Raw genomic sequence first — 21,542 nt, 5'->3', positions numbered from 1 at the left:
AGCGCCCGGCGCGGAGCAGGACCCGGGAATCGGGAGAAAAAGAGCTGGGAAAGGTTCCTTAAGGACAAAGGGAAATTCCTCATGGACAGCCAGGCTCGGTGCAGAGGCGGTTTGCTGTGCCCGGGTTTGGGCTGGAGGGGAAAGCTCCTCTGCCCCGTCATTTCCCCTCCTGCCTTTCCCCTGTCATTCCAGCGCTCGGGATCGGGGGATCCCAGCAGGAATGACAGGGGAGAAGGAGCCGGATCCCGACCGCCGCTCCCTCTGTCCCCGCCGTGTCCGCGGCAGCCGCACGGTGTCCTCGGAGCTCCAAACGGCATCCTCGGAGCTCCAAACGGCATCCTTGGAGCTCCAAACAGTGTCCTCGGAGCTCCAAACGGCATCCTTGGAGCTCCAAACGGCATCCTTGGAGCTCCAAACGGCATCCTCGGAGCTCCAAACAGTGTCCTCGGAGCTCCAAACGGCATCCTTGGAGCTCCAAACGGCATCCTCGGAGCTCCAAACGGCATCCTCGGAGCTCCAAACGGCATCCTCGGAGCTCCAAACGGCATCCTTGGAGCTCCAAAATGCATCCTCGGAGCTCCAAACGGCATCCTCGGTGCTCCAAACGGCATCCTCGGAGCTCCAAACGGCATCCTCGGAGCTCCAAAATGCATCCTCGGAGCTCCAAACGGCATCCTCGGAGCTCCAAACGGCATCCTCGGAGCTCCAAAATGCATCCTCGGAGCTCCAAACGGCATCCTCGGTGCTCCAAACGGCATCCTCGGAGCTCCAAACGGCATCCTTGGAGCTCCAAAATGCATCCTCGGAGCTCCAAACGGCATCCTCGGTGCTCCAAACGGCATCCTCGGAGCTCCAAACGGCATCCTCGGAGCTCCAAAATGCATCCTCGGAGCTCCAAACGGCATCCTCGGTGCTCCAAACGGCATCCTCGGAGCTCCAAAATGCATCCTCGGAGCTCCAAACGGCATCCTCGGAGCTCCAAACGGCATCCTCGGAGCTCCAAACGGCATCCTCGGAGCTCCAAACGGCATCCTCGGAGCTCCAAAATGCATCCTCGGAGCTCCAAACGGCATCCTCGGTGCTCCAAACGGCATCCTCGGAGCTCCAAACGGCATCCTTGGAGCTCCAAAATGCATCCTCGGAGCTCCAAACGGCATCCTCGGTGCTCCAAACGGCATCCTCGGAGCTCCAAACGGCATCCTTGGAGCTCCAAACGGCATCCTCGGAGCTCCAAACGGCATCCTTGGAGCTCCAAACGGCATCCTCGGAGCTCCAAACAGCATCCTCAGAGCTCCGCGGCAACAGGAGTGGCCCTGGACAGAGTGGGACACTGCAGGGACAGCCCGGGGACACCGTGGGGACAGCAGGACCCCCTCCCGCAGGCCAGGGAGCGCGTTAAAGGAGGGATGTGACACCCTGGGAGTGAAGCAGCCGTGGGGTCACGTCCCTGGAATGTCCAAGGCCAGGCTGGACAGAGCCTGGAGCAGCCTGGGATAGGGGAAGGTGTCCCTGCCCACGGCTGGGTTTGGATCTGTCTGGTCCCTTCCAACCCAAACCATTCCAGGATTCCATGAGCCCAGCCTGCCCTCTCCCCCACATTTACACACCATCACAGCTCTGGCACAGCCCGGGCCCCGAGGAGGAGCTCTCCCAAAGACAGCTTTTAATGGGACAACTGCTCCAAGCTGGAATTGCATCCCGACAGTTCGGACAAAGCTCCCAAAAAGTGCCTGAGGGGAATGGAACCCAGGAGGAGCAACGGGGTCACTTCTGCATCCCCAAAGCCACCGCCCATCCCTGGGGTGATCAAACACGCCTGGATTGCTCCTTCTCCCCAGTGAAGATCCCAAATCACCACGGCAGCTAAAAAACCGCTGGAAAACCACAGAACCGTTGGAACCGCAGATTCCAATCAGGAATCAGAAACACACGGACTGTTCCAGGTGGGATCCCCTCCCAGGTGACCTCCAGTCAGGAATCAGAGAAGCACACAGACCATTCCAGGTGGGATCCCCAATCCAGGTGACCTCCAGTCAGGAATCAGAGAGGCACACAGACCATTCCAGGTGGGATCCCCAATCCAGGTGACCTCCAGTCAGGAATCAGAGAGGCACACAGACCATTCCAGGTGGGATCCCCATCCAGGTGACCTCCAGTCAGGAATCAGAGAGGCACACAGACCATTCCAGGTGGGATCCCCAATCCAGGTGACCTCCAGTCAGGAATCAGAGAGGCACACAGACCATTCCAGGTGGGATCCCCATCCAGGTGACCTCCAGTCAGGAATCAGAGAGGCACAGGGCCTCCACGGCGGTGCTGAGCCCCTGGCTGACGCCGCCCACGGCCAGCAGGCAGTCCCGCAGCGCGATGCTGGAGCAGGCGCAGCGCGGCGTGGGCATGGGGGGGAGGCTCTCCCACTTGTTCTTCTCGGGGTGGAAAGCCTCCGCCGACTCCAGCACGGTCGGCTGATTCCCTGGAAGCACAAAAGGAGGCGCTGGATGATCTGGGAAGCACCATCCAGCATCTCTAGGCTGCTCTGTATCCCATCCCCTTACAGGGTTTGTTTTCCCTGCTCGCTCCCACCAGCCAGGACGGGGATTTCTCCCTTTTCTGGCATGACAACAATTCCCACATCTCTTTAAAGGGTTCCCGCAGTCCCTGAGGCTCACCCAGGCCCCCAGCCACGACGACTCTGCCTCGCAGGTAGCCGGCCACGAAGTCTGCTCGCCTTTTCTTCAGGTAGCAGGAGCGCTCCATCTTCATCCAGCCACCTGGGAAGGGCAGGACACACTGGGGTTGGTGGGGTCACCCACTCCTGGAAAAGCAGCCGCCACTCTGAGCCCCTGGCTCGTGGCAGGGCAGTGGCTGCTGCTCCTTGGGGTGATAAACCCCCGTGGAATGGGTCGGGGTTTGTCCCCAGCGCACTGCTGGATCCAGCTGCCTGGGGATCAAGGTTTTTCCCATTCCACTTGTTAATCCTGACTGGAAATCGTCCTCTAAGCTAAGCTCAAGGCAGCAGCAGGTGGGAGCTCTGTGCTCTGCAGGGATGGCAGAGCCCCAGACCCAGCCCTGTGTGTCCCCAAACCCCAAAAAACCCCAAACCCAGCCCTGTGTGTCCCCAAACCTCAAACCCCAAACCCCAAACCCCTCCCCGTGTCCCCCAGCCCCTCTGAAGGGCAGGGCCAGCTCCCACCTTGCTCGAGGTCGAACACGTCCACGGTCCTCATGAACTTGGGCTGGCGGTAGAGTCGGCCCTGGCGCAGCCCCCCGAGGCTGAAGAGCTTCTCCTCGGTGGGCACGAAGCTGGAGAAGGCCCTTTTGTTGGGAATGCTGGGGAACTTGGTCCACGACCGGCTCTCCGTGTCGAACACCTCGAAGGCGTTGACGGCGTACTTGGATTGCCTCCCCCCTGGAAACGGACAGGGGATTCCGGCTCAGGGACACTCAGCACTCCACCCCCTGAGTGAAACGGGAGGTTTTTGCCTCTCTGTGCTCCTTTTCTCGGTTTCATGACAGGAAAAAGGTGAATTTTCCAACCTCTCCCCCCTCCCCGTGGCGCTGGCACAGGGAGGGGTTGGAAATGCATCGGTTTAATCCAGACAAACTCAGAGCAGAGCCGGGCTCGGGAAGATGAGAGGAATTCCCACGAGCTCGGATCCAGAGAGCCCTGGCCTGGCTGCCGAGAGCAGGAGATCTGCAGCAGCTGCTGCTCCCAGTGCCAGGGGTCCCAATAATCCCAGTGCCAGAATCCCAATTATCCCAGTGCCAGGGATCCCAGTTATCCCACTGCCAGGGATCCCAGTTATCCCAGTGCCACAGATCCCAATTACCCCAGTGCCATGAATCCCAGTTACCTCAGTGCCAGGGATCCCAATTATCCCACTGCCAGGGATCTGAGTTGTCCCAGTGCCAGGGATCCAAGTTATCCCATTTGTCAGGCAAGGAGGAAGAGGAGGAAGAGGAGGAGGAAGAGGAAGAGGAGGAGAAAGAGGAGAAGGAGGAAAAATGAAGGAGAAAGAAGGAGAAGGAACAGAAATGAAGGAGAAGAAAAAGGAGAAAAAAAACGAAGGAGAAGGAAGAGAACAGAAGAGAAAGGAAGAAAAAGGAAGAAAAAAAGGAAGGAGGAGAAGAGAGGAGAAGAAAGGAGGAGAAAGGAGGAGAAAGGAGGAGAAAGGAGGAGAAAAAAGGAGAAGGAAGGAGACAGAAGAGGAGGAGGGAGGAGAAGGCCGAGGAGGAGGAGGAGGAGGAGGCAGGGCTGGTCCTTACCCAGCACGTAGATCTTGGTGCCCCTCAGGACGGACGTGGCTGCGTATCGGGGGGTGGGCATGGCAGCCAGGGACACCCAGATGTCCTTGAGCACGTCATAGTGCTGCAGGAAGTTGTGGGGCCGCAGGTCCGAGCCCATCCCGCCCGCTGCGTACACCCTGTAATCTGGACAGGGCAAAAAAATTCCCCAAAATCCCACAAAATTATTATAGGAAAGCAGCAGAAATCCATTCCCGCCCCCCTGCAAATAAAAAATCCCACAAAACTGCGATGGGAAAGCAGCAGAAATGTCCCTCATTATTATAAAAAAGAACCAGAAATCCATCCCCATGCCCTGCAAAAAAAAAATCCCACAAAACTGCGATGGGAGAGCAGCAAAAATCCCCCTCCCCTGCAAAAACCCATCTTTCCTTGCAAAAAAAACTTCCACAGGAGGACCAGAATTTGCTGTAAACACGCAGGAAATTTGGATCTGAGCCCCTGGAGCTCGGAGCTGTCCATAAACACCCCCGGGGAGCAGCAGAGAAAGCTCCAGGGCTGGTGACAAACCCGGGGGCGGCTCTGTCTGCGCTCCCAACCTCCCGTGGAGCACCTCAGGAGGGTGGGAGGTGACAAACGCACGAGGCCAAACTTCTGGAGGCACAGGAGATGTTTTGGAGACGAACAAATCAACCCTGGACTGCTGCCCGGAGAGATTTTGTGCCTGAGCACAGGATCAAAGTCGGGGAAATAAAAAAACCCTCCAAGCTCATCAAGGCCGAGCTTGAATCACCAATTTATCAACTAGATCCCCAAATCCTCAATCCCACGGCCCTGGCAGGTCCCTCTGCCTTTAGGGTGCAACGCAAGATGTAAACAAAAGTATAAATTCTATAACAAAAAGTATAAATTCTATAACAAAAAGTATAAATTCTATAACAAAAGTATAAATTCTCTATAAAAACCAGGTTAAAACCAGCTGGGGCAGGGTTTCTTTATCCCTCTTCCAGGACCCTGCAGGGGATATCTGCTGTCCATGGGCCATCGAGGCTCACTGCAGGGCTGATACAATCCCATCATCCCACGGGGAGAGGCTCCACCCACGGGGAGGAGCCAGGAATTCCTACCTGGATCAAACCTGGCATTCAGAACAGCAGCACAGCCTGTTTGCCTGAGCGCAGAATCAAAGGCAGGAGAAGAAACCTCCAAGCTCATCAAGGCCAGCCCTGAATCACCGATTTATTAACCAGATCCCCAAACCCAAAAACCCCAAAAGTATAAATTGTATTACCAGCTGTTAAACCAGATGGGACAATGTTCTTTATCCCTTCCAGGACCCGTCCTCCCCCCAGGGAATCTCTGCTGTCCATGGGCCATCCAGGCTCACTGCAGGGCTGATACAATCCCATCATCCCACGGGGAGAGGCTCCACCCAGGGGGAGGAGCCCAGCATTCCCACCTGGATCACCGCTGGCATTCAGAACAGCAGCACAGCCTGTGTGCACTGGGTTCCCAGAGGGAGCCCGGACCCATCCCAGCCCCACCGGGCCCTTCTCCAGGATCATCTCTGCTCCAGCAGAACCGCAGCTGGCGCTGCAGGAGGGTTTGTCTGGGCTGACACCAACACCCCGACCAACAGCGGGTCAGCGCCTGGTCTCACTCTGGCACGGTTTTCTTTTCTTGTCAGTGATGCCTTAAGTTTAATTTTCCTGTGTTTCAGGTTCTGTGCTGCCCAGGGGTGCGGCTCCGAGCTCACAGTCAGCGTCACTCAGCTCTGCACACGGCAGGGACACAAAACAAATCCTTCTCCTGCTGCACACCGAGGACAACTCTCAGCCCCAAAAGCACAAGCAATGATGGGCTGAAGGGAGGAACAAGAAGGATGGGACCTCACAGCCTGGAGAGGGAATTGGACAATTAAGCCCCAATATGCAAATTTTCTAACCAAGAGCAAATTGTTAAGAGCTTACAGACATCTGCATGAACCAACCACCAAAACTACGCGTACACCTTACATCTAACAATAGCTGCTCGTTTCATATTTCTTTTTGCTCAGGAACTCTCCAAAAACTCAGCTCTGTTTCAAACCCCTCTCTACGCAAGGTTACTGCGAGGCCGTGAAAACCTTCTGCTTTCTCAGCTCCCGCAACGAGGAAAACACGGGAAAACGCTTTTCAGGGAGAAACGGGAAAACCCTCTCCCCCAAAACCAAGGGACCGACCGACCCCCTCCTTGCCTTTGGCCGTCACCGAGATGCCCATGGCCGCCTCCCGCAGCGAGCTGCGCTTCCTCCAGCGCCCCTCGTCCGTGTGGTACATCTCCACCACCTTCAGCGGCAGCTGCCCCGCGCCCACGCCGCCCACCACCATGATCCTCTTGCCCAGCACCGTCACGGCCACGCCGGCCCTGGCCGTGGGCATGGCGGGCAGTTCAACCCAGCGGTCGGCCTCGGGCGAGTAGACCTCGAAGGAGTCCACGGGGACGCCGTTGTCGTCGCAGCCGCCCACGGCGAAGACCTGCCCGCCCGCCTCCACCAGCGTGGAGTACACCCTGCGGCTGGGCAGGGGCGCCAGGGATTTCCACTGGAAGTCTTTGGTGCTGGGCAGATCCATGGTGCTCGTCAGGAAAGGGGTCGGCGCTGGGAAAGAGGATTATGGGGTCAGCGAGGGTGGAAAAGTCTTCTGGGATCAGCCAAGCTGGGTCAGATCGCCCTGAGGCGTCCAGGGATTCCTTGGATGCCTCCAAACCTTCCTGGGAAGCTCCTTCTGAGATTTTCCATGAGGAAACTCCTGCTGGAATTCCAACCTGAGCCTCTCCCGGCCCAGTCTGAGGCCGTTCCCTCTCCTCCTGTCCCTGTTCCCCGGGATGAGATCCCAGATCCCCCCCGGCTGTCCCCTCCTGGCAGGGAGTTGTGCAGAGCCAGGAATTCCCCCTGAGCTCCTTTTCTCCAGGCTGAGCCCCTTCCCAGCTCCCTCGGGATCCTCCAGCCCCTTCCCAGCTCCCTCAGGATCCTCCAGCCCCTTCCCAGCTCCCTCGGGATCCTCCAGCCCCTTCCCAGCTCCCTCAGGATCCTCCAGCCCCTTCGCCAGCTCCATTCCCTTCCCTGGACATGCTCCAGGCCCAAAATGTCCTCCCTAAACTGAAGGAAAATCCCAGAGTGCCAACCCCACCCAGCCAGGAGCAGAGCAGGACCAGAGCTGCCCTCCCACTGCCGCCTGTCCTCTCCGTCACCGCCACCCTCAGAGCACCCCTCCCACTGTCACCTGTCCCCTGTGTCACCGCCACCCCCAGGTCACCCCTCCCACTGTCACCTGTCCCCTGTGTCACCGCCACCCCCAGGTCACCCCTCCCACTGTCACCTGTCCCCTGTGTCACCGCCACCCCCAGGTCACCCCTCCCACTGTCACCTGTCCCCTGTGTCACCGCCACCCCCAGGTCACCCCTCCCACTGTCACCTGTCCCCTGTGTCACCGCCACGCCCCCCCGAGCAGCACCGCCGGTACCTTTCAGCGCCTCTCCATCAATCCTGCGGCTCCAGAGCCGCCTCAGCAGCTCACGCAGAGACCCAGCCTAAAAATAAAAACAAAACCAAAAAAAAAAAAGAGGTGGGAAATAAAAAAAAAAAAAAAAATTGAAATTGAAGGAAAAAAAAAAAAAGGAGAAAAAAAAAAAGCAAAACCAGGCGAGAAGGTTGGGGCCGGTTTGTTCTGCTGCTTCCCGAGCTTCCCCCGCCCCCAGGTGACATTCAAACCGGGCGTCTCTGCCCGCTCCACGCCTGTTTTCCTGCCTGAAGGGCAACTTTTCCTTCTCTGACCCACCGGATTCCTCCTCCCGATCCTCCTCACGCCCTCACCCTGAGGAAAGTGAATTCCCAGCTCTCCCATCCCAGCCCGGGAGCCCAGAGCTGGAAACCCGCGAGTTTTGCTCCCTGTCCTCTCCCCGAAGGTCATTAATCGCCATCAAGATGAGCTTAATTAGCGCGAGAGGGCGAAGGGAGAGGGACAAAAGCAGCGCTGGCCTTTGGAAGGGAAATCCCTTCCCATCCCACTCCGAGCCGCCAGAAAATCCGATTCATCCGAGCAGGGCCGTTTATTTTTATTGATCTTCCCAAATAAATGTTCAGGAGCGCGCCAAACATCATTTCTGCCCCTGATAAACATCAGTTATCAGTTAATAAATAAACTGATAAATCCTGCTGGGGCTGCCAGCCTCCCTCCAGCAGCAGGACATCCACAATTCCCGGTGCAATTCCCGGAAATTCCCGGCAGGACAAAGGAGCACAAAGCCACGATGAAAAGCAGCAGCAGCACATCGAGCCGCGCTTCCCACCCCGCCAGAATCCAAGGAAAAAGGGGCGAGCACCAGCCCAGATCCCAGCTCCGGGCTTTGTGCCCTGGCAGTTCCGGATTCTGCTCCCACCAATGATTTATTTCCCTTTCCTGGTGAATTTTCGTGGATAAATTCAGCCTGGGCCGGCTAATCGGCAAAGCGGAGCCAGCTGGATTTGCGTCCAGACCTCCAGAAGATCATTTTCTGCCCTTCAAATCCCAAGTGCTGGGATGGGAAACAACCAGCACCGCTCCGGTGCCCGCCAGCGGCAGAACCTGGCTGGGGCCAGGAGATTCCTCCGTCCAAAGCTCGGGAATAATTGCCTGAAACGGCCTAAAAATTAATTATCAACGTCCCAGCACGCAGAGAGCGCCTGGAGAGGGATGAAGATTTGTCCGGGCGGGTCCTGCATGGGACCAGCGGAGCGGGAATTCGGCTGGAATGCGAAGCTCTGCCTGAATTCAGCTGCCTTGGCACACAAAGAATCTGCCTCTCTCTCCTCCCGAGCTATTTAAAGGAAATCAAGGTCAGGCTGAATTCCTGAATTCCTGAATTCCACGCCTTCGCCTCCGGCTCTCCAAAGTCACCTGGATGTCACCGGGAAAGCGTCAGCAGCGCCGTGCTGGGAGCTGGCGGAGCGTCCTGCGGCCACATTCCCCTCCCGGGCACAGGGAATTATCGCCTCATCAGCCCGGAATAATTGACATTGGAAATCCAAAGGAAAGGGAAATCGCTTTTTTCCAACAGCAGAGATGGGGAAGAGCCCAGCCGGCTCCAGTTTATCCCCGCAGGATAAAATTCCTCCATTTAAGAAACGCTCCAGGGTCTTTTCCAGGTGGATTTGGAGCAGCTCCAGGGGACAGCGGGACTTCCTTTCCCTGGATATTCCCTCCAAGGAAAAACCCATCCCTGATTTTGGAGAGCCCCTGGATTGGTGGACCTGCAATAGTTTGGACCATTCCTGGCATTTGTGGAGCTGCAATAATTTGGGATTTATCAGAGCCAGGCGGGCGGGATTCCAAAGGATTCGTGGGATGAGCAGGGGGAGATGTCAGAGCTCGACAACTCCTTTTTCCCTTCCCTTCCCATGTCTCTTCTCTCCAAATCCCAAAAATTTGGAAGTTTTGCTGCTCCAGGGCCGAAATTCCAAGGGCCAGCAACCCAAATCATCTCCCGTTTGGGAATGGGACAGACCCAGGATGATCCTCACAGCCCCAAAAATCCCATCCCCGCCAGGAGCTGGGCTCCCAAAAATCCCATCTGCCACCAGGACCTGGGCTCCCAAAAATCCCATCCCCGCCAGGAGCTGGGCTCCCAAAAATCCCATCCCTACCAGGAGCTGGGCTCCCAAAAATCCCACCCCCGCCAGGACCTGGGCTCCCAAAAATCCCATCCCCACCAGGAGCTGGGCTCCCAAAAATCCCATCCCTGCCAGGAGCTGGGCTCCCAAAAATCCCATCCCTACCAGGACCTGGGCTCCCAAGAATCCCATCCCCGCCAGGAGCTGGGCTCCCAAAAATCCCATCCCCGCCAGGAGCTGGGCTCCCAAAAATCCCATCTGCCACCAGGACCTGGGCTCCCAAAAATCCCACCCCCGCCAGGACCTGGGCTCCCAAAAATCCCATCCCCGCCAGGAGCTGGGCTCCCAAAAATCCCATCTGCCACCAGGACCTGGGCTCCCAAAAATCCCATCCCCGCCAGGAGCTGGGCTCCCAAAAATCCCATCTGCCACCAGGACCTGGGCTCCCAAAAATCCCATCCCCGCCAGGAGCTGGGCTCCCAAAAATCCCATCCCCGCCAGGAGCAGGTCAAACACCCCCGGCCGCTCCTCGGTGGGTGGGAGAGGGAAATCCACCGGGGAAACTTCGGGAAAAAAAAAGGGTGTTTCCTCTCCCCCGTGCCCCAAGGGGAAAAGGGGCTGGGAAGAGCCGTGTTCTGGTGCCTTTGCTCCAACCCCGGCAGCTGGGAATGAAAGGAGCAGCCTTGGAATTTTCAGCCGGGCATTCCTGACCCCGCCGGCTCCGTTCCCTCGCCATAGTAACAACCGCCCGGAAAATAACAACAACAACAACAAGAACCCCTCAGCGGCTCCCCGCCTCTCCCGGAGAAAATAAACCGGCAAAAAAAAAAAAAAAACAAAAAAGAGGGGAAATGATCGGAATGAGAAGAGATTTCTGGGTGCCGAGAACAATTTTGTGCCGTTCCCGAGCATCCTTCGGGGTGAGGGAGGGGCGGGGAGCGCTCTGGGCTCCCTCGGCTTCGCCCCTTCCCCCATCCCCGATCCCTCGGGATCTTTTCCAGCCTCCTCCTGCCAGCGGCGATTTCCTGCTGAGGGGAGGGAGAGGGGCTGTGGAAGGAAATATCGGCCGGCAGGAGGGTGTCAGGGGCGTCACGGCCCCGGGACAGGGAGAAAAGCTGCTTCGGTTTTTTTGAAGGGGGGGGAAAGAGCCCCAAAATCGGCTTTTTAAAAATCCTGGACGGGCTGAAAAAATCGGCAGAGCAAGGTGAGGTTTGCTTATGGTCACAGTAGAGCTCAGGAGTATTAATTTAATTTAACTTTATTTTATATTTTATTTCATTTTAAAATTTTATTTTGTATTTTATTGTATCTTGTTTTGTATTTTATTTTATTATTATTTTATATTTTATTTCTTTCAATTTTTAAATTTCATTTATTTTATTTTATTTTATTTTAAAGAGCAAGGACCCACCTGCACGAGCAAAGGGGTCTCCCTTCCCCACCCAGCTCCCAGCAGGATCCCGAATCCCTCCCCTGGCCCCCTCTGCCCCAACAGCTCCTCTCCCTCACCAGTCAAACACAGAAAGGTTTTTCCAAGCCCCGCAGCCTCCCGGCTTGTGTTTCCAGAGCTCCTTTTCCTCTTTATCGGGAAGAGCTCGGGCCAGATCACAGCTGGGGGAGGTCACAGCAACCCCAGCCCTGCCGGGCCTGCTCTGCGAGAAAGGCTGGGAAAATGGGATTGGGGATGCTGGCAGGAGAAAGGCTGAAAATACAGGATTTGGGGGCTGCTGGGGGGGGGAAAAAGGAGTACGGGAAAATCCCATTCTTTTCCACAAAAAGTATGGGGGAAAAAAAAAAAATCGTCTTTCTCCACGCAGTTTTTGGGAGGGAAACGCGAACTCCGAGCTTTGTTCGTGGCTGTTCCTGAAAAGCCTGGGAGGACAAAACATCCCCCCCCCAACATCCTCCGGCGAGGAATTCCCTCCCTCCCTCCTCCCTTTTCCCAGGATTTCTCGGGAATACTCACAGCTCCGGAGCCGCCGCGCCAGGTGGAGCATGGCTGGAAAAGCTCCGGATTTTCCCAAACCCTCCGAGCATCCCTTTCCTCCCACTCCCCGCCGGGCTGCGAGCAGCCGGAGCCGGGAATTGCTGCGTGGGAAGAGAGAGAGGAGGGGAAAAAAAAAACCACCCAAACCCAAAAACCCAAAAAAATCCGAGTAAATCCAGCGGCGCTGCTGTTCCCCCCTCTGGAAAAAGATGTAGGACACCGAGGGCGGGGAGGGTTTTCCCCAGCCGGGCTCCTCCTCGGGGCTGTGCGTGCGAATTCCCGGCGTTCCCGATCCATCCCTGAGCCTTTTATGGCTCCCGGCGCTGGGCACAGGATGTTCTGGAACGGCGGCGCCGCTCGCCGCCCTAAAGCGGCACCCACAAAATCCCCCGGCGATGGGAGGGCAAAAAAAAAAATAAAAAATCGGGAAAAGCGGAGCTGAGAGGAGGCAGAGACTCCCTGGGGAGGGATGGGGATGGCCCCGGGTGGATCCCGGCGGGAAGAGCCCAGGGATCGGCCAGGGCAGAGCCTATCCCATGGATGTCACCCCAAAATGGGGGGAAAGGGCACGGCAAGGGCGGCTGGGGCAGCAGAACCCCCAAATTCTGCTCCTGAATCCCACAGGGAGCTTGTAGCAGTGGGATGGATGTTGGATCCTTTGCAGCTGACTCCCAGAGTTCTGCTCCTGCATCCCAAAAGGAGCTCGGAGCAGCGGGATGTTGCATTTGGAGCCCGTTCCCAAAATTCTGCTCCCTGCAGCTCCTGGATCCCATAAGGAGCTTGGAGCCAGAGGGATGTTGGAGCCTGTGGAGCTCATTCCCAAAATTCTGCTCCTGAATCCCATAAGGAGCTTGGAGGAGTGGGATGTTCGACCTTCTGGGGCCCATTCCCAAAATTCTGCTCCCACATCTCACAAGGAGCTCAGAGCAGTGGGATGGTGGATCCTTTGCAGCCAATTCCCAAAATTCTGCTCCTGCATCCCACAAGGAGGTGTTGGATCCTTTGGAGCCGATTCCCAGCCTGCCACTCATCCCAGGATTTTTCTTCCCTGACCTCGTTCTCTCCAAAGGTGTCAGAAGCATCTTTTTTCTCCTCAAAGTGCTGCGGAATAACTTTGTGGAAAAATCCTTCAAGGAGAACGATCCTTCCCATCCATCTCCCGCCCAGCTCCTCCTCAGGGATCCTTTGGATGTTCCCGATCCTTCAGGAACAGCCTGGAGAGGTTCTGGAGCTCTGGAAATCCTTGGCATTCCCAGGGAATTCTGCTCATGCAGCTTTTCCCACCTGGCTGGAGCTCGGGGCCGCTCCCACAGGAGCATCCTTGGATCCTGCTGGAAAAATCCCATTCCAGGGCTGGAAAAATCCTGTTCTCAAATGGGAAAAATCCTGTTCTTGAGCTGGAAAAGTCCCGTTTCTGAGCGGGAAAAGTCCCGTTCCCAAGCTGGAAAAAATCCCATTCCAGGGCTGGAAAAAATCCCATTCCGGGGCTGGAAAAACCCCGTTTCCAAGGTGGAAAAATCTCATTCCCACCTCATTTCCCAGGCCCAAAAGTCCCGCAGGAGGATCCCAGCCGGGTTTTGACCCCAAATTCCAGCCCCGCACAGATCCAGCTTTGCTCCTGTTAGTTGAGACTCTTCGGGAACATCCCCAGCCCCAAAATCAGGGAAACGAGGGAATCAACAGGAATTGGAATGAAATCACTCCAAATAACGGGAATTCCCATCCCCGGGCTGCTGTTTTCACCTCCCGGCGCCTTTCCGGTGGGAGGATTCCATTTGCATTTAAACAAAACCTTCCCCGCTCGGGGCCAATCCAGCGGGAAGAGCTTCATTGCAAAGCGATTATTCCGGGAGAAATCCAGACTGGGTTGGAGCAGAGGATCTGGAATTATTATTATTATTATTATTATTATTATTATTATTATTATTATTATTATTATTACTGGTATCTTGTAGTTGCTGATATTAGATTTATATTTATATCTATATTTACATTTATACTTGTATTTATATTTATGTATTTATTTATAATTTATATTTATAATTTATATTTAAATTTATAATTTATATTTATATTTTAGTATTCTAATCTTTTTTTTTACTATTTTTATTTCATTTTTATAATTCAGCGGCCTGGTTTCCACAGATGAGTCCAGACGCTCTGCAGGTTTCCAGCCAGCTCCGAGCCACTCAAATTTAATCAAAAACCATCTCCAAAGCTTTTCCCAAACCACTGAGTGCAGAAATCCCAGTTTTCCTGCGGGCTGGAGCAATTTCCAGCAGGAATTTCCTCATGGAAAAGGTGCTCAGGCCTTGGAAGGGGCTTCCCAGGGAGGGCTGGAGTTGGTTTCGATCGAATTTTTGGTTGGTTTCAATTGAATTTTTGTCGGTTTCGATTCAATTTTTGGTCGGTTTAGATTTAATTTTTGGTTGGGTTTTTTTTTTTTTGCTGTTGTTTGGTCCTTTTCCTTTTCCCCTTTTTCCTTTTTTCCTTTTCCACTTTTCCCCTTTCCCCTTTTCCCTTTTCTTCCCTTCCCATTTCAGTTTCCTGGCTGCTCCTGGGGCTCCTTCCTGTGAGCGGGGAGTGGAATTCCCAGAGCAGCCAGAACCTGGAAAATTCCGATGGATCAGGATCAAACAGGGAGCAGGGATGGGATAATCCTGACCCTAAAAACTCATTAAACCCAAATATTCCTTCACCTTAATAAATCCTTAATTAAGATTAAAAGAAACCCCCCCAAAAAATTCCAACAAAACCGTTTTCCTGGTTAAAATCCATAGATGAGTGGATGGATGGATGGATGGATGGATGGATGGATCCTCACCTTCCACATTGAACATCCAAGAAAAACCAGAAAAAAATGGGATAAACCAAGGGGAAAATGGGGAATTTAAACAAGGCAGGAACAGCTCAGCCACAAATCCCAGGTGTCCCGAGCTTCCTGAGGCCTGAGGCAGATCCAGGAGGAAAAAATTAATCTGGGAATGATGAATTCCCACCTTTTTTTTAGTGCCTCAAAAAAGCAATTTATTTATTTATTTATTTATTTTACCCCAGCCTGCTTGGGAATGATAAAGGACGTGTCGCTGTTAAAGGAAAAAAAAAAAATAAAATTAATACCAGTCCTGAAAATCTATAAAATCCCTGCAATTCCACATCTGTTTCCATGGGAACAGCAGGAGAGGGGCAGGAATTCCTGCGGATGACACCAGGGAGGTTTTAATAATTCCAGGTTTGAATTCCAGGTTTGAATTCCCTTTTTTTTTTTCTCACTTGCGGCACCTCAGGAAGAGCCAAGTCCACCCCAAACCCATTCCTGGGATGGGAAATGTGGGGAAGAGCTGCAGGAGGAAGGAAAATGTTGGGGGGAAAATGGGAAAAATCAGCTGTGGAAAAGGCAGGAAAATGAAATATATTTTTTAAATAATTTTTTTTTTTAAACTGATGAGGATGTTGTTGGGTAAAGAGAAAATGGATTTTTTTTTGCAGACAAAGAGGGAAAATTGATTTTTTTTTTTTTTTGTGGATAAAGAGGAAAAACGAGGATTTTTGTTGAGGGAAAACGGAAATTTTTTTTGCGGCTAAAGAGGGAAAATGGATTTTTTTTTTCTCTTGTGTGGATAAAGAGGGAAAACGGGGATTTTTGTTGCTGATAAAGGGGGAAAACAGGGAAATTTTTAATAGACAAAGAAGCAAACCAGAGATTTTGTTGTGTCAGCAGCGAGAGAAACGCAGAGGAATGGCAGATCCTTGTTTTTACCCCGAGATTTTTCAAGCTGACAGTTAATTAAGGAGTTAATTATGGAATTTTTTCAGCGCAGGGAGTCCCTTTAATCGGTGCAGACAGGAGCCCAGAACTCCGGGATTTCTCCGTCAGATTTTCACCCGCGGGAAGAAATCCACCAGCTGTGCCTGCCCGTGTGACAAATGCGGGGAGACAGCGTTCCAGGCAGGCAGGAGCTTGGAAAAAACCAGGGAAAAAAAGGGGAAAACCATCCCTAAAAACATCCCAAACCAGCTGCAGCTCGTGGAGTGAGCTGTGGATTTTTGGGGAGTTTCATAATAATTATATATTTTTTTAAAAATTTAAATTCTGACGTAAATCAAGCAGGAGTTTGTGTTGGTATCCAGCTGGGAGCGGCTGATCCCACGTTCCCTGAATAACGGGGATTTTTTGGGGGATCATCACCTGCATCATCTCCTTTCCTGAGCAGCCCAAAATAAGGATAAATCCCAGATAAATATGGAAAAAATCCCAGAGCTGGGCACGAAATTCCCGGGGTTAATGCCAGAGTCTGCTTGGCTCTGGGAATGAGAGAGGGAAGAGGGACTTTGCTCCTCAGCCAGAGCCAGGGTTAATCATTGATGGTCCAGGCACAGAAATGAGCCAGGAGCAGCCGTGGGTTTAAAAAAAAAAAAAAAATCAGAGTAAAAATCGGATTTTCTAGGATTTTCTAATATTTAATAGAGTTGGGCGAATGAACTCCTGACCCACCTCAAAATTTGTCATTCAAACCGCACAGAAATTTGGTTTGGGGGCTTAAAGATTGAAACTTTTCATGCTTTAAGAAGGAAAAAAAAACCCCAAAACAACCCAAACCCGGCTTGAAAACAAAACTTCCAGAGCCCGGATTTGTTCCAAGGGTTGCCACGAAGGAATTCTTGCATCCCTCAGGATTTTCCTCTTTTGCAGATCCCCAGGGCTGAGTTCATGGGAGAATGAATAAACGTGGAACAGGGCGGGGTTCAGACGAGACACCAGCGAAGGGAATTTTCACGGGAATGGTTTTTAATATTGGAATATCGGGATTGAAGTCCAGCACTGCTCGGGGAAATGTTGGAGAGGAAATCCCTGGAAGTGCTCAAAACCCTGTGGATGTGGCACTTGGGGGCAGTTTGGTGGTGCTGGGTCATGGTGGGACTCCCAGAAGCGGCTGAGATCCCAAAAATCCCAGAATTTAGGCTGGAAAATCCCTCTGGGTGGAACATCTCCAGGATTGTGGGGTTGAGGTTGGAAAATCCCTCTGGGATCACCGAGTCCGGGCTGTGCCCGATGCCCACCCTGAGCACTCAGTGCCACCCCCAGGTGACACCTCCAGGGCTGGGCACTCCAAACCTCTCAGGGCACTTCCAAGGCCTGGCCGCCCTTTCCATGAGGAAATTCCTGCTGGAATTCCACCCTGAGCCTCCCCCGGCCCAGCCTGAGGCCGTTCCCTCTCCTCCTGTCCCTGTTCCGTGGGATGAGATCCCAAATCCCCCCCGGCTGTCCCCTCCTGGCAGGGAGTTGTGCAGAGCCAGGAATTCCCCCTGAGCTCCTTTTCTCCAGGCTGAGCCCCTTCCCAGCTCCCTCGGGATCCTCCAGCCCCTTCCCAGCTCCCTCGGGATCCTCCAGCCCCTTCCCGGCTCCCTCAGGATTTTCCCAATCCCACCCATCCTCGTTTTCCCTATTTCCCCCCTCCCCAGCCCCATTTTCGGGGTGTTTTTTGGGAACGGGGCCATGTCCCAGCCGCTCCTCAGCTCCCACTTCCCTGCCGCCGCCGTCCCCGCCTGTGCCAAGCTCCGCTCTTGGCTGACAGCTCTGGAATTTCAGGGCCTAAAATTAGGGATGTGGGGGAGGCAGATTCCCAAATCCTCCCCCCCCCCATCATGGGGTGTCCCAGTTCTCCCGAGGTTTGGGGCGGATTCGGATGTTTTCGGTGCGAGGCTGGAGGAGGAGGGTGAGAACGGGATGCGGATCCCGCAGAAATCCCCGCCACCACTGGGGAGTTCAGCCCCAAAGCAAAGCTGGAGGGGCTGGGAGGAGGCTGTAATTAACTGATTGGAGTTAATTGCGGCGTTTGTCAGCGGCGAACACAAAGAGCGTCGGGTTTATATCAACTTGTAATTCCCTCATTTAGCAGCGGAGACATCAAATATTCTTTTTTTTTAATTTTTTTTTTGGGGGGGAGGGTGGATTCCGGGCTCCAGGACAGCCCCAGGCACGGGCTGCTCCCACTTTGAAGCCTTTTGTTCCAAAGGTTATTCCAGCTTTAGCCTGGAGGAGAAAAAAGGGTGGAAAAAACCTTCAAATACAAGGAATTAACTGGAGATGTCTCTGTCAGGTGGCAGAATGTGATGCTTTGAAAAAAAAAAAAAAACAAAACAAACAAACAAAAAATCCCAGTTCAGGCCATTTTTACAAGTTGGAATTGTTTAATTTTTCATTCTAGAGCACCCTGGGACTGCAGGTGTGGGGTGGGGGAAGGATTTGTCATCCCCCTCCCACCAAAAAATCCGAGGCAAGCACCTGAAAAAGAGAATTCCAGAAACCCAAAGCATCCCAACCCATCCCAGCCCTGAAATAATCCAGGAAATAATTGGTTGAGAGCCCATTCACCTGCTGGGCATCCCATAAAATCTGCCAAGAAGACGGGAGAACCAATAAATAAATAGAAAAAAATAGAAATAAATAGAAATAATAAATAGAAATAAATAGAAATAAATATATAAATAGAAACAATTATATAAATATAAATAATCATAGAAAAAATAAATATAAATATAAATATAAATATAAATATAAATATAAATATAAATATAAATATAAATATAAATATAAATATAAATATAAATATAAATAGGAATAGAAATAGAAATAGAAATAGAAATATACCTAAGTATAAATAAAAACAAATGAAAATACAGATAAACAAATAGAAATAAATAGAAATATACATAAAATAAAAATATAAAATAAATATTAAAATGCAATAAATAAAATACAGCATATAAAATATATAATAAATATAAAAACGAGTAATAAATATTAAAACATACTAAATAAAATATCTAATGATATACATGGTATAAATATGAAAACATGCTATAATATCTAAAAATAATTATGAAAATATAACAATAAATAAAATACACTTGTCTAAAATATGCATGAATAAAAATATATAAAATAAAAATATAAACAAACAAGGCTTTTCCCTTTCCCTCGGAGCCCTCCAAGCCGCCGCGTTTGGCGCAGCTCAGCTTTTGTCGCGGCAGCTGCCGCGCTCTCAGATTAGGGCCGGGCACAGCTGTCGGCTCCGTGTTTTCCTCCAAACCCTCCAGGAATCGGGAATTTCCCCCCCCCCCTTCCCCTCGGGAATTCTCCCGCCGAGTTAATTGCTCCCACCAAGGCGGGGATTCATCATCCCGGGGCCGCGGGATGAAGGAGGGAACTTGCGCTGCGCCTTTTGAAGGGCGCTTCAAAGGCCACCTCCGAAAGGAAAAGCCGCTTTTGGTGCCCGGGAACTCGCCAAAAAAAAAATAAAAAAAAAAAAGAGCTTTTTGGAGATTAAAAACTCCATGTTCTACTTGAGTCAAAAGACTAAAAAAAAAAAAACATCCCTTTCAAGGCTGATTTTTTCTCTTTTTTTTTTTTTTCAGGATTTTCTAAGGTCTCTGCGAGGGTCCGGGAAGTTCATTGCCTTTATTGCAGCTCCTTTATCCGCTCATCCCTGCAGCAGCGTTGGATTCCTTTTCCACTCAATTCTCACCCTGAGTTGATATTTTCAACCTCAAAGAAGCAAATCTGGATAATTTAGGGACATGCCTAATCCCAAAGGAATGGCTGATGGTTTTTTTTGCGGTCCCAAACCCAGGGAAATCCACCCCAAAAACCCCCCAAAACCCCAAACCCAGGGCTGGCTGAACACCAAGGGGTTATTCCAGCAGAGAATTCCCTGGGATTCCCCAGCCCAAAGGAATCATTCCTGGCTGATTTTAATATTTCCACCCTCACCAAGGGGCAGGGGGGGGAAATAAAACATCCCCAAAATCAAACCCTGGGGGTTTTAATGAGCAAATCTGGCTCATTTAATTTCCTTTATCAGGGCTTGGAGCTGCTCCCTAAACCCTTTCTGGATCAAAAATATTTCCTTATTCCATGTTAGAAAGTTGAGGAATCGGGACAGGATAAAGCCAAATAAACTCAGTGGTTTTTATTTCTATTTTTTGAGGCTCGGGACAGGACAGCAAATCACCGAAATTGCTGTAGGGAAGTGAAGTTTTCTATGAACAGAGCCACCAGCATCATCGAGGCCTCGATAAATATTCCCATGGGATTTTTATAGCTGAATATTTAAATATTTTAAACATCTAAATATTTATAATAAGGGCGTATTTATAAATATGCCCAAGGAAGCGTCAGGAGCAGCCCAGGGAGAGCTGCCAGGTGATCCCACAAACATTCCCATGGAATTCCTCAGCATTTTCCTCACGGAATTCCCAAGGAAGAGTCAGGAGCAGCCCAGGGAAAGCGCCAGGCAGGTCCAGCTTCCCCCATCCATCCCCAAAATACGGGAGGAAGAGTGGGCACAGACCCTTCATAACCCGAATTTACCCCCGGTACGACTTTTATAATGTTAAACATTCAACACTCGGGAAGAATTTCTTCCAACTCTGCCCTTTCAGGGGGGCAAAAATGAGACGCGAGGAGAGTCCGCAGGTGACGGGGTGACTCGTTCACCCCCAAAATCTCGGGGATCCCCAGCGGAAATATCGCCGCGGGGCGGTGCAAAAGGGAGCCCCGAGGGGCGCCGTGACCCCGACGTGATTCGAACACGCAGCCTTCTGATCTGGAGTCAGACGCGCTACCGTTGCGCCACGAGGTCTCGGCAGCGCCCGCTCCGCCCTTCCTGGAAAAGCCTCAGCGCCGCCCCCGCGCGGCCGGCCCGGCGGAAATCTCCGCGCACACCGGGAATGTCCCGCACACCGGGAATGTCCGCACACACCGGGGATATCCCACACCGGGAAACTCCGGCTTTTCCCCCGGGATCGTCCCGCTCTCCTGAGGCGGCTCTCAGCCCGCCCGCCGCGCTGGCCACGCCCCTTTCCCGCATAGCCACGCCCACAGCCGTGCGGGCTGTACCACTGCCCGCCGAGGGGTGGCGCGGCCCCGCCGGCTGCGCGGGGCAGCGGCGGGGAGGAGGAATCCCCCCCCTGCCCCGCTGGGGCTTGGGCTGTGCCACCGCGGCGGGTTTAAAGGGGCCGCGCACGTTGAGGGCAGCGGGACGCGCGATGAGTTTGGGGAATTCTCCGCTCCCAGCTGGGGGGGCGTTATCATCGCCTCTCTTTTTATTTTTTTGCCTTTTCCCTCTTGTTTCTGCCAAAGAAAAGGCCTTCAGGTCAACTGAAGAGGGGCTGTTGGTGTGGGCGTGGAGTGGTGCGATGAGTGGAGTTGGTCTGTACTAAAAAAGGGTCGCTAATCAATTATTTTAATAATTTAGGTGTTCAGATTAGCATAAATTAGTGATTAGTATAAATTCTTTTAATAATTTAGGTGGGAGATTGGGATGGAGTTCTGCTCTGGGATGGCGGGGATGGGCTGGGATGGAATTCCCAGAGAAGCTGTGGCTGCCTCATCCCTGGGAATGTCCAAGGCCGTGTTGGACGGGGCTTGGAGCCACCTGGGATAGCAGAAGGTGTGGAAGGGAAGGGAATGAGGAATGAGATTAATTTTAAGGATTTTTAAGGTCGCTTCCCGCCCAAACCATCCTGGGGTTCCCTGGAAGTTCACCCAGCTCTGGGTGCCCAACTCTGGAGCAGATCCATGGTCACCTTTCCCTGCCTCCCTCCCCAAATCCACCTCCCCTCCCACCCCGTCTCCGAGGGGTCTCCTAAATCCCATTCATTCCAGCAGTTCCATGT

The 21,542-nt window shown here is 52.7% G+C and overlaps 1 protein-coding gene and 1 non-coding gene across 3 annotated transcripts; both read right to left on the bottom strand.

The window, feature by feature from the left end:
- Nucleotides 1–1,618: 1,618 nt before the first annotated feature.
- On the bottom strand, nucleotides 1,619–12,176 carry KLHDC8A (kelch domain containing 8A). 2 transcript variants are annotated; one of them, XM_066203909.1, is made up of 7 exons: nucleotides 11,841–12,176; nucleotides 7,749–7,815; nucleotides 6,482–6,883; nucleotides 4,267–4,431; nucleotides 3,194–3,409; nucleotides 2,670–2,771; nucleotides 1,619–2,473 (listed from the first exon to the last, which is right to left on the bottom strand). In XM_066203909.1, exons 1-7 carry the CDS (start codon nucleotides 12,156–12,158, stop codon nucleotides 2,280–2,282), a joined length of 1,464 nt encoding a protein of 487 aa, XP_066060006.1. In that variant the 5' UTR covers nucleotides 12,159–12,176; the 3' UTR covers nucleotides 1,619–2,279. The 2 variants fall into 2 exon arrangements, with proteins under 2 accessions (XP_066060006.1, XP_066060007.1); XM_066203910.1 differs by lacking the exon at nucleotides 11,841–12,176 and adding an exon at nucleotides 9,162–9,176.
- Nucleotides 12,177–20,434: 8,258 nt separating this feature from the next.
- Nucleotides 20,435–20,506, bottom strand: TRNAW-CCA (transfer RNA tryptophan (anticodon CCA)). The gene has a single exon. It is a non-coding gene; the product is annotated as a tRNA-Trp (tRNA).
- Between the last annotated feature and the right edge of the window lie 1,036 nt (nucleotides 20,507–21,542).

The sequence above is a fragment of the Chamaea fasciata genome, unplaced genomic scaffold (genome assembly GCF_029207755.1).
Source record: "Chamaea fasciata isolate MVZ Bird 193981 ecotype frontalis unplaced genomic scaffold, bChaFas1.0.hap1 SCAF_25, whole genome shotgun sequence".
Classification (NCBI taxonomy): Eukaryota; Metazoa; Chordata; class Aves; order Passeriformes; family Sylviidae; genus Chamaea; species Chamaea fasciata.
This window is presented reverse-complemented; position numbering and strand designations above follow the sequence as displayed.

What these genes read in the sequence shown, in the direction of transcription:
- KLHDC8A (XM_066203909.1), bottom strand. Translation starts at nt 12,158, where the DNA reads ATGGATCGGGAACGCCGGGAATTCGCACGCACAGCCCCGAGGAGGAGC. An exon ending in GGCGCGGCGGCTCCGGAGCT is followed by an intron (nt 7,816 to 11,840) that starts GTGAGTATTCCC and finishes TTTTATTTTTAG; the next exon opens with GCTGGGTCTCTGCGTGAGCT. An exon ending in TGATGGAGAGGCGCTGAAAG is followed by an intron (nt 6,884 to 7,748) that starts GTACCGGCGGTG and finishes CCTCTTTCCCAG; the next exon opens with CGCCGACCCCTTTCCTGACG.